This window comes from Cryptotermes secundus, unplaced genomic scaffold (genome assembly GCF_002891405.2).
Source record: "Cryptotermes secundus unplaced genomic scaffold, Csec_1.0 scaffold967, whole genome shotgun sequence".
In the NCBI taxonomy this organism is placed as follows: domain Eukaryota; kingdom Metazoa; phylum Arthropoda; class Insecta; order Blattodea; family Kalotermitidae; genus Cryptotermes; species Cryptotermes secundus.
The window spans coordinates 1,475,862-1,493,803 of record NW_019731236.1 but is presented as its reverse complement, the minus strand read 5'-3'; the positions used below and the strand labels follow the sequence as shown (position 1 = coordinate 1,493,803).

The following is a 17,942-nucleotide window of genomic DNA, read 5'->3' as shown; positions in this document are numbered from 1 at the left end:
AGACTCAGGAATGCGGTAGCCATAGAATATTTTCGTAAGTATGCAGAATGTTACTAATTACTTTAAGCATTTAAAGTGTTGTGATATAGTTGCATAGTTACACAGCGGTTGTATTCCAAATATAATTTTTTTAGGTTATGAAAAGGTGCCTGTCATTAAATCTGTCTCGAAATTATTCAAGCATGTTTCATCTCTGATGGTGATTGTACGGCATTCAAGGAACAGAATTTTCAAAGTACGCTGTTAATGAAGAAGTGCTGTACAAAAAGTTAAACTATGTTGATTTTCGGGTAAAGTTTTAAACAATGAAAAAACTCATTAAACTACAAGGAGTTTTAAGAGTTGCATGTTCGAAAAACACTAAAAAGGCCCAAATAATTCACCGGATGGTTAAGAATGAAGATTGAGGAATTTTATAATTAAAGGGAAGATGCTTCGTTTATATGTACTATTCCAGCGAAGCTAATAATTCATTGAAAGTACTTAAATTGTCAAAAGGAATCTTTTTCAGGAAGACATTTTTTACCTCTTTCATTTCCAATGTAATTTGAACAAATTAGTCGGTTACATGAGGTTGTTTGAAAACGTAGTACCGCCGAATATATTTGGATGTTCTTGATTTAATTAACGGTGCTTCAGTAACTGCATAAATTGCATCCGTGGAGAGATTGTTTGAATCTAGGAGAGGCTAAATAACAGGAGAATCATTATAAACTTATAACGAAAAGCTTCATGATTTGTACTCTTCACTTAATATTGTAAAGATTATTAATCAAAAAGAGTTAGGTGGACAGAGCGTAAGGTAGAAAAAATACAATATGGTTACATGATCTCATGAGAGACCACTTTGCATACGGAAACGTTATATTGAAGTACGGTTAGATGTTAGAGAAACAGGTTATAATGTGTGTTGAATTGAATTATCCAGGAAAGGCTCGAACTGTGGATTTTCATGGTGACTACTACGCATTAAACTTTCAATTCAAGAACAGGCGTATTTCTTGGTCAGTGAATATTAACTGACATGAAAGATTCAGTGGAATCGTTTAAATACAATAGTCTTACTGGAGAATTTAAGCAGTTATTTGTCCGGAAGATAGTTACCAACGTTTCCGAGAAAACTGTTGCCTCCATTCTTGGGGAACGAATCAGAATCCGAGGCAAATACTGTAAGCACCTCTATTAAGAGTGAAGTGTTACAGGATCCCGAAGGATTAGAACGTCTACTCTTTAAGTGTTACTCGTACTGCCGGTAGAGGTATGTATGAAACGTTACCATGAAATTTCACCTTTTAAATGACGATTTTAAAGAAATTTAATACTCATACAATGATTAGATCGTGTAAAAACACCCTACACTGGATATCAGGTGCGATAAAGACTACACTTTATGGCACCATCGAAAAAGATGTAGCGAAACTATTTTACGAATTCATGTTAGACGTATTTTAATATTATTTTATGAGAATTACCGTATAAAATTAAATATAATATGTCACTACACAATTCGTAATCCTACCCTTACACTGACATTGCAATGAATGACGCTTGTAAAAATGCATCAATTTAAACGGCTTTTGTAAATAATGTCCAGCATTGAATGGCTTATAAAAGAGGCCATACACTGAGTGGCCTTGTAAAAAAGCCCTACATTGAATTACTCTTGTAAAGTACTGGTAAGTCCACTGAAGGGCGCTTGTGGAAGGCCCGTCCTGCATTGAATGATGCTTTTAAAAGACAAATCTTGTTTTGAATGGCAGTTGTAGAAAGGTCCTGCATTAATTTGTGCGTCTTTACTTTGACTGACGCATTCTTGTTATGTTATTTTCTTGACGACAGTAAGTTAGAATGTATTGGGAAAGGACTATTATGTTCATAGTGAGTTTTGCGAAAATCTGTTAGTTTCTGAAACAAGGATCATGTCCACCACTGCATCACATGAATTATGGCCGAATGGTAAGCAAGGAATGCAACAATTTTGTGGAAAAACATCTTGGAAACACCAAAGAAGGAAGATTATATTAACATTAGGATCTATGTGGAGTAAATTATGATAGTGGAACGTGGATGGAACTAATGTCTAATGGTGGACTTGTTAGTCAACGTTGAACATTCGAATTCTGCTATCAGACGGTAAATTATTTACTATTACTGATATTACTTCTGAAGTAGTGGTAGCAATGACGATGTAGGATTTGAGGTTCTCACAGCGGTGATTGGGAAGAGTTCTGTCTTCTGGTATATAACGCCGTGTTGTCCTTTGAAAGTCAAACGATGTTTCGAAGGAACATTTTTCTTCCATCTTCAGGGTCGAAAGTTGTGGTAAGAAAGAAACTAGGTGGCAAATCATCTACACGAATCGTCGAACTTATCAACAAGTAGGATTTGAGGTTCTCACGNCTATTACTGATATTACTTCTGAAGTAGTGGTAGCAATGACGATGTACGATTTGAGGTTCTCACAGCGGTGGTTCTGAAGTGTTCTAACTCTACGGATATAACGCCTTGTATTCCGTTGAAAATCAATCGACGTTTCAGAGGAATATGTCGCCTCCATTTTCATTGTCGGAGAATAAGTCAAACAAGAAGCCAACATGAAATCAGGTGGCTTGCTAGTTTCATGTTTGGCTTATTTTTAGACCCTGAAGATGGAGGTGACATGTTCTTCCGAAACGTCGGTTGACTTTCAACAGACTGCACGGCGTTGTACCCCATAAGGTATATATAACTCTTCGTAACAATAATATTGTTTTGGTCTGCGTGAAGAAGGAAGAAAATGAAAAACCTGAAACTCAAATCTATGTCGGATTGTCACTGATTTTTCTGTTTCCGTTAATTAGCGCTTGAAGTATGGTGTAATGAAGTGGCTAGTAAGTGAACTACATAGCAGGATGTATTATGCGCATGGCTTTGGGAGTCGTAACGCCTCGCAGCGGCCGCGATGTGAACTACGTGTGCGATCACTTGTCGGGATGGCATCTGTGCAGGAGAATGCCAAAAGCAAGCGCCCGGTGCAGTAATCGGCAGTTTTTGTGGGATATTTGAAATCATCTCACAACCACGTTCGCCGCTAAATTGTATTGTAATGTTTAAAATATTTCATAAATCCCAGTGTTTTATGATGTAATAGAGAAGGAAGTTTCGTGTATGTGTGTGAGTGAAAATTAACATAATTTACAAAAATTTAGCAGCTAATATACGAGTAATATAAGAATTAGGCTTACAAAAAATGCTTAATAGTTATTGCATTCTGAAATCTGCTTTGGTTGTTTCAATGTTTTATGGCTTGATATTTAAATTATAAGTAATTTCTGATACGCGAATTTTTAGCTTCATTTGATCATGATGCAATATTTATAGCAAGCTATGTTAATTAGTGCAGTTGGTGGCTTTTAGATTATGATTCCTTAAGACAAATACAAAACTGACGGGAGGCAGCTACACGATATGCAAACTCTTCTATAAACTAGGTACAGACTGGTAACACGAATTTAATAACGTTACAAAAACCAAGTTTTGTGTGTTTCGGCAACACAACAGCAATATGGTAATTGTTTACAAGTTGTCAAATGCACGGCCGATCTCTTGAATAAATAATAGTGTATACAGAAGATAGTAAAGTTTGTTCCCATAAAGTGAATATTGGACTGTCTGTTAAGACAATGAAATTGACAACACACGTGACCTTCCTATATTGTTAACCACGGAACTGAAGGAACTTCTACAAGGATGCCACACTTCATATTGAGATGGCTAACAAGACTTGTATTCCATCTTTATCTCTGTGGTAAGTGACAAAACCTCTGTAAAATGCTACGTATTGTTTAAAATGATTAATATAAATCTTATTTGTTATTATGATGAATCTTCAGCTGTGCTGAATAAGTTTGTCCAACTGTCACTCTCGTACGAGCTGTAATTTAATTACCGTTTATATTAAAGCGTAATTCTCCAAGGTTAGACCCCAAATTATGATAATAAATTACATAACTTGATCTTACAAATTAAAATCCTTAAAATTTTAGGCGAAATTTTAAAATATTTTCTAGGAATTTTTAAGTTTTTGCGTTTTCCTAATTTATATGATTATTTCAGCCTTTCAATGTCTACTATATGCACCACCTTATTGAACATTTAAAAGCTTCACCCTTGCCCGAATAGTGTAGTTAGGCCTATATGTGTATTATGATTATCAGAATAAACAGCAGCTATTTCTCTAAGTAGCTTAAATTTTATCCCTGTAATGAAGAAACAGTGTGTTTTCTGTGCAGTAGGAACTTAACGTATACATATATATTATTTGGGTGAATTCTGTGCTTTAAGCATTTAATATATATGCTTTCTTTACCACATTTTATTGCCCTGGATATCATATAACTCAGAGTAAGTAGCCCATTTGACTGTGTTTATTTTTTAATTCCTGGTGGTTTTGTCAGCCGATCACAGTGGCCGCGCGGCCTAAGGCATGAACTGTCTTCGCCCGCTCAAACACGGATCGTGGGTCCGAATCCCACTAGAGGCTTTGATGTCTATGTGCGTTTATTCTTTGTGTAGGTAGCGGCCTTGCGACAGCTGTTCTCCCCGTCGTAGGGGTCTTACCGATTGTGTATAGATTAAGAAACTGAAAAAGCGGCCAAGGTACACATGGGCTGTACAGCCATAGGTAGATGGTTTTGTCACCTGTATTTTTTGAGACAGCATTCGATTTATAAAAGAAAACTCCTCGTTATTTACTGCTATAAATGTTTCAGACACTTATTTGGTCTCAAATTGTTGTGGACAGGCATCGAATATTAAATGAATCTGTGACTGTTCAGGAGGAAGTTGGAATATCGTCTGATTCCAATGGAGCCTGGTTTTAATGAGATGTAGAGCATCTCGTTTTTAAACGGGGTATGTCTCATTTTGATAATCTGAACTCTGAGAGATGTGTGGGAATCTGTTTACGTTTATCTGATCATTCTGGTGGTAAGAGTGTTTAATATTGCATGGCACATTTCAATTTTTCGATGATTTAAAGGATAAATCAGCGGAATAATAAGAGGAGGAAGTAGTGTGAGTGTGGATAAAATTACAGTGTAATTTGGGCTGTCACTAAGCATGATGAGACCACTGAGGATAAGATGGGGAGGGAAATTAACACGCATAGGAGAGGTGAGAAATGCACACAAAATTTTAGCCAGAACCCCTGAATGAATCACTTAGGAGTCTGCGATGCATATGAGAAAATAATAATAAAATGGATTCTGATGAAATTGGATAACAGGATGTATGCTATATTACACTCAATGTAAGAGTGGGTCGCGTTGCGGGCTTTTGTGAGCACGATAATGATCCCTCAAATTCCATGGAGAGAGAGAGAATTTTTCGATCACCCGAGGGTATACTTGCTTCGCAAATAAGATCTGTTCCATTGAGTTGCATTAGTAGCACAAACTATTCATCTACAAATTTTGACATTTAGCTTCTATTCAGTTCAGAAACTTTTGTCTTCTCATCTTCTATGCAAAACCGTAAAATTATAATACAAAAAACATAATTTTTCTTATAGTTTTAAGTGTATGAAACTTGGTCTCTGATACTGTAGGAAGAGCATAGGCAGAAGATGTTTGAGAACAGGGTGCTGATTAAAATATTTAGATCGAAGAGGGATGAAATTATAGGGGTTTGGAGACAATTACATAATAGGGAGCTTCATAACCCGTTCTCTTTTCCAAATGTCATTAGAATGATCGAGGCAAGTAGGGTGAGATGGATGGGGTATGCAGCACGCATGGGGGAGAAGTAGACTGCATTCGGGGTTTATGTGGGAAGGCCAGAGAGAAAATTTCGCTGGGAAGTCCTTACTGCAATGCTATTCGCTCTTCATCAAGCAGCAGGCTTAAGAGGAATCTGGCCTGGGCTCGGAATTGTAACCGGGTGTCGGCACACGATTTGGAAGTGTAAGTGAAGAAGGAGACACAATGGAAATTTGCCTGGTATTAAGATGATCAGTATTTAACAGGACATGACGAGATATTGAACTGGTATGTTATATTTTATTTTGTATTTCTTTTTTATAGGAGTTTTGTGTACCTAAATTAATAAACTTAGAAAATTAAAATATTACATCATTATTTCGAAAATCCTAATCAGATGCTGGAACTTGTAATAGCCTGGTTCCCAGTTAAAATTTATTGTGAATGTGTACGAAGTGGATGTAAACAAATGAGAAGCAGGCAGCATGAGGAGGTGACAACGCACTCTCTCTCTCTCCGTGTTCATTATGTCTTAACATATTGTCACGTGTATGGGGGTACGCTTGACAAGAATGACGGGTTCTAGTTCGGATGACTGGATTTATTAGCACCTTGGTTACAACCTCTCTTAATTACAGTCAATAGAGCGATGTCGGTGATTTACAGCTTTACAATTCATTGTTGCACACGCACTAGGATTCTCCGTTATCACTAGTCGTCTCCTGGCAATGGATTTTCACAATGAAAGTAGCACTTCAAAACACTATGAAGTCCTCTTGCCATTTCTTTGTCAGTCGATCTGGAAATCAACCGCACTCTGCTGAACTCAAAACTGAACTTTCCGTGGCTGTCTCTTACATAAAACTCACTTGAACTGAACTGCACTTAAAACTAAAAACTCTTAAAGTCAAAGTCATATTGCGACTGACAGTCAGTCAGTCAGTAAGTCTTGGTGTCGAGCACCATCTGGGGCTCATGACCAGATATTAATTATTATCGTTTGGCAGTTACTGTCTTATTTTTGTGGGGCGCCCTCTCTGACGAGAGGACGAGTCTGTCTTTTGCATATGCTGCTGGGCCTTGCCAGCGCGGTCTTTCTCGGGTCCGAGTCCCTTGGAACTCACGACCATATTTTACTGTCTCAGATTTTGGACTTCCCTTTTCATCGCCACCTACGACTCTCAGGGTCACGTTGGAGGTATTCGACCCCGCCTTCACAGGGGGCTGAAAACTCTTATATCTGCAACCACCGTTATATAGCTTCCGCACTGAACACACACGGAAAACACATACATATTGTTGCAGAAAGAAGACCACAGAGAAAACGAGTCACGTGATAGGTACCTCGCCAGTTCATTGGCATGCTGACTATTGCCCAGCAACGAGGTACAAACATTCGTGTTATTGTTGAGTGCGCCTAAGCGAGGAAGTGTTTATCGCACCGTTGCCTAGCTATACACGTTACAGTATTACTGTTGCAATAAGTAGAGGCAGAGTGTGCACCCGCGAAGAGTGCTTCCTCGGTCTATCTGCCCCGCTCTCTCTCTATGGCTCTACAGCCCTGTGTTGTGCCTTGGCCGCTTTTTCATTTTCTTGATCTTTTTACACAGTCGGTAGGACTCTTTTGACTTTTGACGGGGGATCAGCCCGTCGAAAGTCCGCTACCTGCACACGGGACAACACAAACACAAAATAAGAGCTCACAGAGATCCATGTCTCAAGTGGGATTCGAACCCACGACCTCAGTGTTTGAGCGGGAGAAGATAGTTCGCATCTTAGATCGCGGGGCCACTGTGAGCGGCTTCCTCAATCTGTAAGCCAATGTAAAAGTGAACTCGGCATGATCTGTCTCCGATGTAGAAAGTTCCTTTGGCTGGCTGCTTGTTAGTACATAAGAACTTTATGTTCCGATTCGGTTTCTCCAATTCTGCCACTAATTAAAGGCTGAATGCGATAACAAAATGCTGAGTATTTTGAATCTTGGTGGGACACTAGCTATCCTGGCTGATATTTTCTTGGATTTCCTCAGAGCCTCCAAGAAAATTCCGAGATACTACCTAGATTATGTCACGAACGGTTTCTTTCAAATCCTTTCTAATGCATGCGTAGCTATATAGTCTCATTTCTGACAGTCAAGTAGCCCCCAAGAAGTCTGCAGAATTGCTATGTTTGTAGATGTCATGATATTACGTACAAAATGTCAGTGACATGCTATTCATACAAAGTTATGATGACATTGCTCTGTCCTATAAGGTCTGGAATGTTTGCGTACGCAGATTTCAGGATTTCTAGGAAAGAATTTACGAAACGTCGGACTGTAGGAATTGTGAATTCCTGCTCCATATTCAAGAGGTACGGAATATTGAACCTCCTGACTTAAGGTCTTCGTGGTTCTCCATCACTTTCTCTATGAATACGTCGGAATAGGACCGCTAACAGCCAACATACGTCTTTCCTATTTCCTGTCATTTTTCGCCAGGCAAAACAGATCCGTTCATATACCTTTGTAAAATAGACTGAAAGTGAAGGAGGGACTATTCTAAAATCTGTAGCTGTATTTAGGCTTACTTAGTGATGGTTATCTGAGCAGTTACATGCAAACTTGATTTATTATTGTTGCTAAACCAAGAATAGTGAGCAATACCAATGTTATCAATAGCTGAATTTTAATTTATAATGCATGAAATAGTTAGTCATACACGGATTATTCTTTACATGGAAAAAGTGATGCAATTCTGCGCGGAAATAAAATTGAATTTCGCCGTCGTTACGTGTTCATGGTATTCAGTTGCGATCACGCTTTTGTCAGTTCATGCAAATGAGAATTGCCTTGGGCATAAGAGAGTTGGTGGAACGTGGTCGATCTGTATTCAGTTTCAGTCGAACTCTTCATTTGGTTTAATAAAAATTTTAATGTGTGCTTGAACAGCGCTGATGAATCTATGATGTTAAGGGGAGTAGGGATAGAGCTATGATCTTCAACTTTTCAGACAAAAGTTCGATTCTGGTTCGTTCAAAATTATTTAACGAGTGACAGGTTCTTCCGTTTCGTGTTAAGACCTAGAGTTTAATTATCTTAGTCCCCTTATCTTATCCCCTACTAGGGGATTTCATGTTTTTTCTCAGTTCCTAGATTCAAATTCTTGAATGTCAATTTAAAGGAGGTCTTCTCTTTTTCTGTGCATCCAATTTCAATGATTAAAAGATCATCCTTCTGTTCGGAAATTGAGTATAGTATGCAGCTTAAAATCATAGTTAAATTAGGACGAGGCATTATGATTTGAGCGTTCTGAGGCTGTGTAAGTTTTCTGTTTTGACTATATTCTTTAGACACTTTCGGAAAGGAAATTCTCTGAAAAATATTGGCACCTAAGAAGGATGAATTGGAGAAGACAATTCTGCATAACGACCAACTTCTTGACTTGTGCATCACCGCTGAATTGTTAGGATAGTGAAGCCAATGAGGTTAAGGTAAGCTGAGTATGTATCAGATGAGACTAGAAGTACATGCACAATTTTCCTGGGTAAAACTGTTGGAAAACGGCCATTTGGAGTGCACAGAATAAGAAATTGATTGTAAGACCAATGAAGATACGCCGTTTCGAGAGAGATTGTGATGATTTGCATTTGATTTAACTAGTTAAGAATCGTCTACGATGGTGAGCTTTGGGTTTAGGTGTATAAAATATCTGATTTCTGTTACCTGTGAACTAGAATGAATTTACAAACTTTTTTCCTTATATGAAGTCTAATATAAATCAGAGATTCACTATGTTGGAAAGAATGACTGTGGCCTATTTCAAAGAACTCTCCCTGCATTCTCCTGTAGAATTGAAGAAATCCAAAATAATTTAACATCTCTGAGATTCGAAGCTTGTTCCTCCGAAGTACAGGTCAGATTAGTGACAGCTGAAGTTTGACTTGCATGTACATGTATAAGATATTGCTGACAAAGTTGCACTAGATTTTTTTTTTGGGGGGGGGCTTCTGTCCCTTATCCTGCTGTTTATTCCGTCTTATGAGTTTTGCAGATTGGATTTTACGGGCTACAGTGAGGTCTTTTGGAATGAACTACCGGGTTCAGTGAAGGCAGGATACTTTATTGACTAGATAAACGACTGTTGGCTTTCCAAGAAGAGTTTTACTCCATGCAACTTGTAGTTAATTACAATTAGTTCTAGTGTAACACCCGTCGACCCGCCGAGAATTCAGCGGGGACCCTCATCAGCTCTAATGTTTCAATACTATTAACTTTCTCTGCTTACTCCCATATTACTTTCCAGTTATACGTGTTACCGAATGATGCGTCGAGGCCAACGTTTAAAGCCAGGATTTACAAACACAGATAATTGATCGTAAGCCATGTACTTTATATAACAGAGGCAACTACATTTCTCATATCCACATAACAATGGCATCAGAGCCCACAAGATAGCTACAAGAGCCTGGATAGTGAGGTCTGTATAGCGATGGGTTACGGACTGGTGGACGGTCGGGGTTCGATTCCCGGAAGGGGCAATAGATTATTCTCTTCTCTTCAGTGTCCAGACCGGCTCTGGGGCCAACCCAGTCTCCTATTCAATTATCCAACGGGTTCCGGGGTTTCCCGGAGTTAAGGCGGTCGCTGCGTGAAGATAACCACTCACCTCAATGTATTGCTGAAGTAAAGAATAGTGGAGATATACCTCCACTTACCCATGCGTCGTCTTGACTTGGTGCTTATTTAATTAAGCAAGGCACAACTTCACCCTTTTCATTTTTACATAATAGATATGATACATGAAGCAAAAGACTGCTTACCGTTCGTGAACTACTGCGTATCTTACTTTCATGTAACGCGTTAACGCACAATAGTTTGTCGCTACTGTACGAGTATGCTGAAATCGCGTAATTTCACAGTCTTCATCTCACGCTTAGGGATTTTTCATATATGTATATAAGTAAGTGTATTATTTGCTCAATGTGACTGTTTAGGAGATGAACGGCATGGTTTCAAATCCCATCAGGTTCACTCGAATTACACTGGTGCAGGCGTTCAAGCAATATTAAGCTTTTGCCTCAGCAATTTGAATGACTGTAATGTTGGTATTACTGAAGGGAGGGATTTATAATGTACGCCGTTGAAGTGGGCTCAGATGGCACGATATACATATAAAGTTTAATATAGATTGGTATGGGCGTTCAAGCAATATTAAGGCTTTTCTTCAGTAATTTTAAAGGCTCTGAAGTTGGTATAAGTGAAGGGAAGGATTTACAATATACGCCGTTGAAATGGGTTCAGGGGGCACGATTTATGTACCAAGTTTCATGACGATCGGCTGAGGCATTTAAGTAACATCACGGTCATTACTGCAACAAGAAGCTGTAATGTTTGTATGACTGATCGAAAAGAATTGTGATATACGCCGTTGAGATGGTTTTATGTGGCATGATATACATACAAAATTTCAAGGAGATTATGCAAGCCTAGACGCAGTATTAAGGTTTGACCTCAGAAATTTGAGGGGCTGTAATGTTGGTGTTACTGATGGAAACTCTTATGAATTACGCCATTGGAATGGGATCTGGTGCTTTGATATACATATCTGGATTCTTAAATGTTGGTTCAGGCATTCATGAGTTGTTAAGGAAGGTGTACGCATACGGACACATGCAGCAAAATGATCTCATAAGCCTAAGTTTATTTTTTGAAACTGAGGAAGGTAGGCTAAAATGACTAATAAATCTTTCGAAAATGTGAAGAAGTTCTAATATTTGTGAACGACTGCAATGAATCGAAATTTAACCAATTAACATTTGGGGAATGCCAGTTAGTCCCTTCTCCCGTCTAAAAATCTGAAGGTTAAAATTTTCAGAAGAATGATTTACCTGTCTTTTGTGAAAAGTCTCGCGCTCCAAGGGAAGGTCATAGATCATCCATGTTTGCGAACAAAGCGCTGGGGAGCATATTAAGAGGGGAAGTGACAAGAGAATCGTGAAAATTACGTAGGTACATGTGGAACGTCGTAATTTGGCGTCGTCACAAAACAGACTATGAACTGAGCGGTGGAATCAACAAGGTTGAGGAGATTGAATGCGTTCTTTGCGTTTCTTTTTTGTTTCTCATCTACTCGACATTCATTTATTGTAAGTAAAACTGTACTGTCGCAGAACTAATGTATTTGAACATGACCCCTGAAAGACGGGGGGGGGGGGGNAACGGAGCGAGAAGTGACGGCCATTTATAAGTAACGGCGCAACAGAGACATGTCCATGGTAACGAATAAACACACGTATTGGAGGAATTCTTGGAAGTTATGTTTAATTTGTCTATTGCTTAAATCAGTGAGACTTTTATAATTATTTGTAATTACGATTTATAAACCTTCAATAAACCCAATTAACAATCCAGCCCAGTGTCTAGTCACAGTCACATGACAATATAGATAAAACACGACAATGTACAGAAACATAAATAAATCCTATAATGTGTAATTACGATTTGTGTTTAATAAAATTTACCTATGCGTTGTACTGCAATGACGTTCTAAATATCTATGATCTCCATGAAATTTATGTGTTATGCATATTCGCTCATAACCTTTTGCGTAGGCCTCCGGTATCAGACTCGAGTTCCGATGAGAAGTTCCGGAAAACAATAAGACCTACAAGTTTATCACGATGGCACATTAATACTAACATTATGTTTCTTGACACCCATCATCCTGTTTTTATTTATAAACTCAACCTTTCGGAGATTGCATTCTGTCGTCGTCTTCAGGTAAAATCTACTCAGTTGGACCCAATCGGACCGCCTCTGTGATCTAGTGGTCAGAGTTCCTGGCTACAGATCCAAAGGTCTCGGGTTCGATTTCCGGCGCTACGAGATTTTCTGAGAAGTAGTGGGCCTGGAACGGGGTCCACTCAGCCTCGTGAGGATAATTGAGGAGCTCTTTCAAGGAAATAGCGGCTTCGATTTAGAAAGCCGAAGGTAACGGCCGTGGGGATCCGTTGCGCTGACCACGCGACACCCTCTATCCGCTAAGCTGGTACTAACTTCGCCTATAAGCGGTGGTTGCTCGGTCGGTATGGTTCGCTTGCGGACTTAAGCCACGGAGTTTGTTCTTTTCTGGGGCTCAGTCGATGGAACTAATCCCCATTTTCCGGACACCTGCACCAGGACCAGATAGGGTATACAAGCCAAGCACAGCACAAACCATCTGTGAGAGCTAAAACAAAACATTAAACTATTAAAAACTCCGCACGTATGAGGCATTGGACCAGAGAACTGTGAGAATAGATGTTATCACTTGAGAGAGAAATTCTCCATTTGGTACCGACAAAAAAAAAAAGTAAAAATGTTTCCACTCAGTTTACACTGGACTTGTTTGTAGTACGGAGAATTCGTCTCTCCAGTGATGACTGCTGTTCTCATCGTTAGCTGATCCAAGGCTGATATACCTGTATGCGGAGTTTCTAACTTTATAATGTTATGTCTTAGCTCTTGCAGGTAGTTTATGCTGTGCGTGGCTAGTATGCCCTATCTGGTGTTGGTACAGGTGTCCGGAGATACGGACTAGCCATATCGATTTGGCCCAACTGAGTAGGTTCCACCTGAAGATGGAGACAGAATCCAGGCTCAGAAACGATGCGTTTTAATAAAAAAGAAGACGATGTTCCGGAAAAGAACTTCGAAGGTGTACTGAGAGACCATTGGATACGATCTCCACTTAAATCTTTAAAGCAAACTGATTACTGTACGTATGACTTGCTTTAACATTAAATAACTCTGCGTTTTGCCCACAGAGTGCATTTATTTATATCATATGATTCTTGAAACACAGCGGTTATTCCCCTAAATATCATTAGCCGATTTCTACTGTACTGAAGAAGTAGTGCGTGTTCTGTGAGGTATGGACTGAATTTGTAACTTATTTACATGAAGTTCAAAATTCAAAGACGTAAATCGTTAATGTTATCAGCTTCCGGTACTCTTCATGAGAATGAGAGTGTAAAAATATTGAATATATCTTCAATTGCAGACAAAATGAGCATCAATAAAGGGATGTGGATGTGATACCTTTACAGAATGAACTCTGCCTTTTCTCTATTAAGACAAGAATTCCCCCAGAGATTAGAAGTCGTAATTGGAAGACCGATTGAATTGAGCTGAAGTCGGAACGGGGTGTGAATGAACTGGGCAACGATAAGGAAGGAGCCAGCGAAGTTGGAAATGAATTAGTTCCACTGATGCACTTTTCTTTTGAAACATTTTTTTGACTCCTGGAACATGAATTTGTTATTTCAGTCATTCTTCTTTTAAAAGATAACATTGTCATTCAATTACCGAATTTTGTTATGTTACATTACTTTTTAGCTCGGAGAGCCCTATGTGTCGGAGGAAAATACCTCCTCCATCTTCAGTATGGAAGGATAAGCCAAGCAAGATATCACCAAAAGCAGGGCGTAAGCTTAACTCAGCTTGCCCTCTACTTTTGCTTTCTTTCATAGGTACCTTTCTTCCCTGAAGATGGAGATGATATATTCCAGGGAAAAGTCGTCTCTTTCCGAATTACACGGCGTTAAAACCCAGAAGACGACAGTCTTCATGATAACCACCATGTAAACTTCAAATCCAACAATTCTTGTTTTTTTTTTAAACTGTCTGGTTTAGGTAGCGATGCGGGCAGAATTCGCTGCTGAGGTTAACGACACAGATCGAAGGTAACTCTAGAGCCCTTTGTTGGACCGTGGCCGCTCTTGGCCACTGTGATCGACTTCGTTCATAGTAAGAATGCAAAGCACACACATGTCCTTTTCGTATATCCGTAACTTTCTGTTCTTGGGCCGCGCCATAGCACAAGCGGTTAGTCGCTGGCTTCCCACCGCGGCGGCCTGGGTTCGATCCCGGGTCTGGTCAAGTGGGATTTGTGGTGGACAAAGTGGCGCTAGGACAGGTTTTCTCCGAGTTCTTCGGTTTCCCTTGCCAATCTTCATTCCACCAATTGCTCCACAATTACCCTCACCTCTCATCTGGGGCTGGTACAATAGGCCAGAAGTGGCCGCAGTACAAGGGACTTAGTCCCACCCCACTAGCAATAAAAAAAAATTCTATTCTTGTATTTTTCTCTCTTTTGTCGCATGGGAAGATGATGAAATATAGTCAATGAGTATGAATCTTCCAGAAGGATGGAATCTGTAACCTCAAACCCATGCCCTCCACGTTGAGATATCTGTCGTTTCACGAAACGAACATACGCGTAGACTACTCGTGAGAGGACTGAAGGATGTAGTATGTCATTTCGTGTGGTAGATGTTTCACGTCCCTCTCTTCTTTATAACCAAAGCCGAAAATTATGAATATATTAAATGTTTATTATTCCCTTATCCCCTTCCAAAGTTACGTGGCGGATAGACAGGACCAGTTAGCAAAGGTAGACAAACCCACCAAGTGAAGGCTACCCTCCAAGATACCGTTGCTTCATGTTTGAGGGCGGATCGGGCTAAAATAGTCAACCCTATCAGATGGTGATCCTGATAATATTCACTCTACATTAGAGGGTAAGGTTTCCTTTTTACGACAGTCATGTAACAAATGTCACCAAATGCATAGACTCGGTTAAATCAAAGAAAGCTGGCATACGAACTTTATACTTGACAGAAAGTTGCGCCAGGATTGAAGCTTTGCAGATAGAAAGAAACGGATTCAAGAAATTGCACAAAATTCCCAATACCTTTATGCTTGCACCAATAGCTAATGCAAATGAACGTCCAAATATTTATGTACGAGTATTATTTTACGAAGAGGTCAGAATATACGTGTACATATTATTCGGAGGTCGCGTCTAGTCGTCCACACGTTTCACGTTTTACCCGCATTAGTATACATACGGGACCGCCTCTGAGGTCTAGTGGTCAGAGTTCCCGGCTACAGATCCGGAGGTTCGGGTTCTATTCCCGGCGCTACCAGATTTTCTGAGAAGTAGTGGGTCTGGAACGCGGTCCTCTCAGCCTCGTGAGGATAATTGAGGAGTTATTTCAAGGGAATAGCGACTCCGTTCTAGAAAACCGAGATTAATGGCCATGGGGATTAGTTGCGCTGACCACGTGACGTGCTCTATCCTCAAAAGTTGGTACTAACTTTGCCGACAAGCGGCGGTCGCTCGATCAGTATAGTTCGCTTGTGGACTAAAACCACGGAGTTTTAGTATACGCACGGAGCGTCTATTGAACATGGATCTGTCGTCTTTCTGTAAGCATGTAACAACCCATGAACCGCTAAACGGATTCTCATGTAACTCAATACTAGAGAATTTTACGAACAGTTCTCCAAAAATTTCATGATTTCTGTTCAGATTTTAACGACGACTTTAAAGCGTGACCTACATGCGTTTCTATGCCCATATCCCACGTCGCTCGATTCATATGTCGCATTCAAAAATGTTTCTAACAATCGTGGAGGAGAAGAAGAAGTATATATTTTGTGCCCAACATATGTTTTGTAAGGGAGACGGTTTTCGGGATACTGGGAAAAGAAAAGAAGTTCTGGGAAGAAATAATAGCCTACTTACCTTTTAATGACACGGACCGCACAAAACTACAATATTGTGACGTGTTGAGCTATGGATGACGCCCCTTCCCCTCTCCCGCCAGTCGTGACGCGCCGAGCGGAGCCGAAGTTAGCCGAGTCCCAGCATCCTGGTAGCTATGGAACGCGAGTCAACAGCGGTGACGTCACCAAGGGATACCGCCGTTGCTAGGCAGCAGTAAACNGGGGCGTCCAGCTAGCGCGACACGTCACACTGCTCGAATCTCGTTGGTCACGTGTGTAAGTTCGTATCCCACTTCTGACACCAGTTAATTGCAGTATAGTATCTGTGATACTGCCGATGGCAGTAATTGTGAGATTGTAATTTGGGTGATTGTAAGTGCGAATGTGAAATAAAATTCGCTATATCAAATACGGCGTGAAGTTATTTGTCGCGTTATACACCCAACACGTGACAATTTTGGTGTCAGAAGTGGGATACGAACTTACACACGTGACCAACGAGATTCGAACTCAAGACACGTTACAATATTCTGGAAGATTGTCAGAGTTTATAATCATGCATTAGCACGTCAGTTTTCCTATAGAAAGTTATAGTTTTGCCGCGCCATAGCTCAAGCGGTTAGTCGCTGGCTTCTTACCGCGGCGGCCCGGGTTCGATCCCGGGGTCTGGTCAAGTGGGATTTGTGGTGGACAAAGTGGCACTGGGGCGGGGTTTCTGCGAGTACTTCTGTTTCCCCTGCCAGTCTTCATTCCACCAAATTCTCCATCATAATCACCTGAGGCAGGCTACAATAGGCCAATCAGTGGCCGCCGTGCCGAGTTGACCCAGTTGGACTCCACCCCCCACTAAGCGAATTAAAAAAGTTATAGTTTCAGTTTGACTGATGTTGAGTTTCGTACAGTTAGCAGTGCGCCAGTCTTGTAGAGACACTGAGGGTGGTGTCGGTGGTGGTGGTAGTGATGATGGTAATAATTCAGTTCAATCCAATTCATGTTTATTTACGTGCAAACGTAACAGCACAGAGGCCAATTACAAAGTTAGCACGAGTGCATAGAAATACATAAAAATAATTAAAAAAATAAAATACAAAATATGAGTCTATATAGTGGCAATAAATTAATAATAATTCTAAGAAAAATTGAAGTTAGCGTTAACAGGCGAGAAAATAAAATAAGTACATTTCCAGTGTTTAAGCCATTTTGTGGCGAGAAAGGACAATACACTTACATACACGCAAAGAATTTAATAATAATAATTAGGGCCCGGATTTTTATGACCTAAAAACTATAAATATATACATGCACTTATGACCCAAAATTATGTCAAATATGACCTAAAAAGTGTAAAATATGACCTTAAATATTAAATGGGACATAAAATTTCACAATTTTAATTACAACTTTTACTAGAGTTTAAGAATAAAGATGATGAATATATGATAGTTGGTCCTACTTACCAAATTAGCCCTATTATGTATCTGAAGGAAAGAAAACTGATGGAATTTCGACATTTCGTACTGGATTAAACCATTCATTGTTTTCTTTTTAATACTGATATTTGCGTTCATATTTTAGACAAACACTGGTGCACATGGTATGAACACTAACTTAACTCTGTTATCTAAAAACACCATTTAAAAGAACACAAGCTATTCACGTCTCAATTTTCACTG

The 17,942-nt window shown here is 39.7% G+C and overlaps 1 protein-coding gene across 5 annotated transcripts in view; it reads left to right on the top strand.

The window, feature by feature from the left end:
• Window positions 1-3,000: 3,000 nt before the first annotated feature.
• The window catches only part of LOC111866636, a 350,737-nt gene continuing 335,795 nt past the window's right edge, over window positions 3,001-17,942 (top strand). For 3 of the 5 annotated variants that reach the window (XM_023855774.2, XM_023855775.2, XM_033752359.1), the window contains exon 1: window positions 3,001-3,787. In XM_023855774.2, coding sequence (XP_023711542.1) covers window positions 3,730-3,787 — 58 coding nt within the window. In that variant the 5' untranslated portion in view covers window positions 3,001-3,729. The remainder of the gene's footprint in view (window positions 3,788-17,942) is intronic. The other 2 variants (XM_023855772.2, XM_033752358.1) reach the window with 2 other exon arrangements.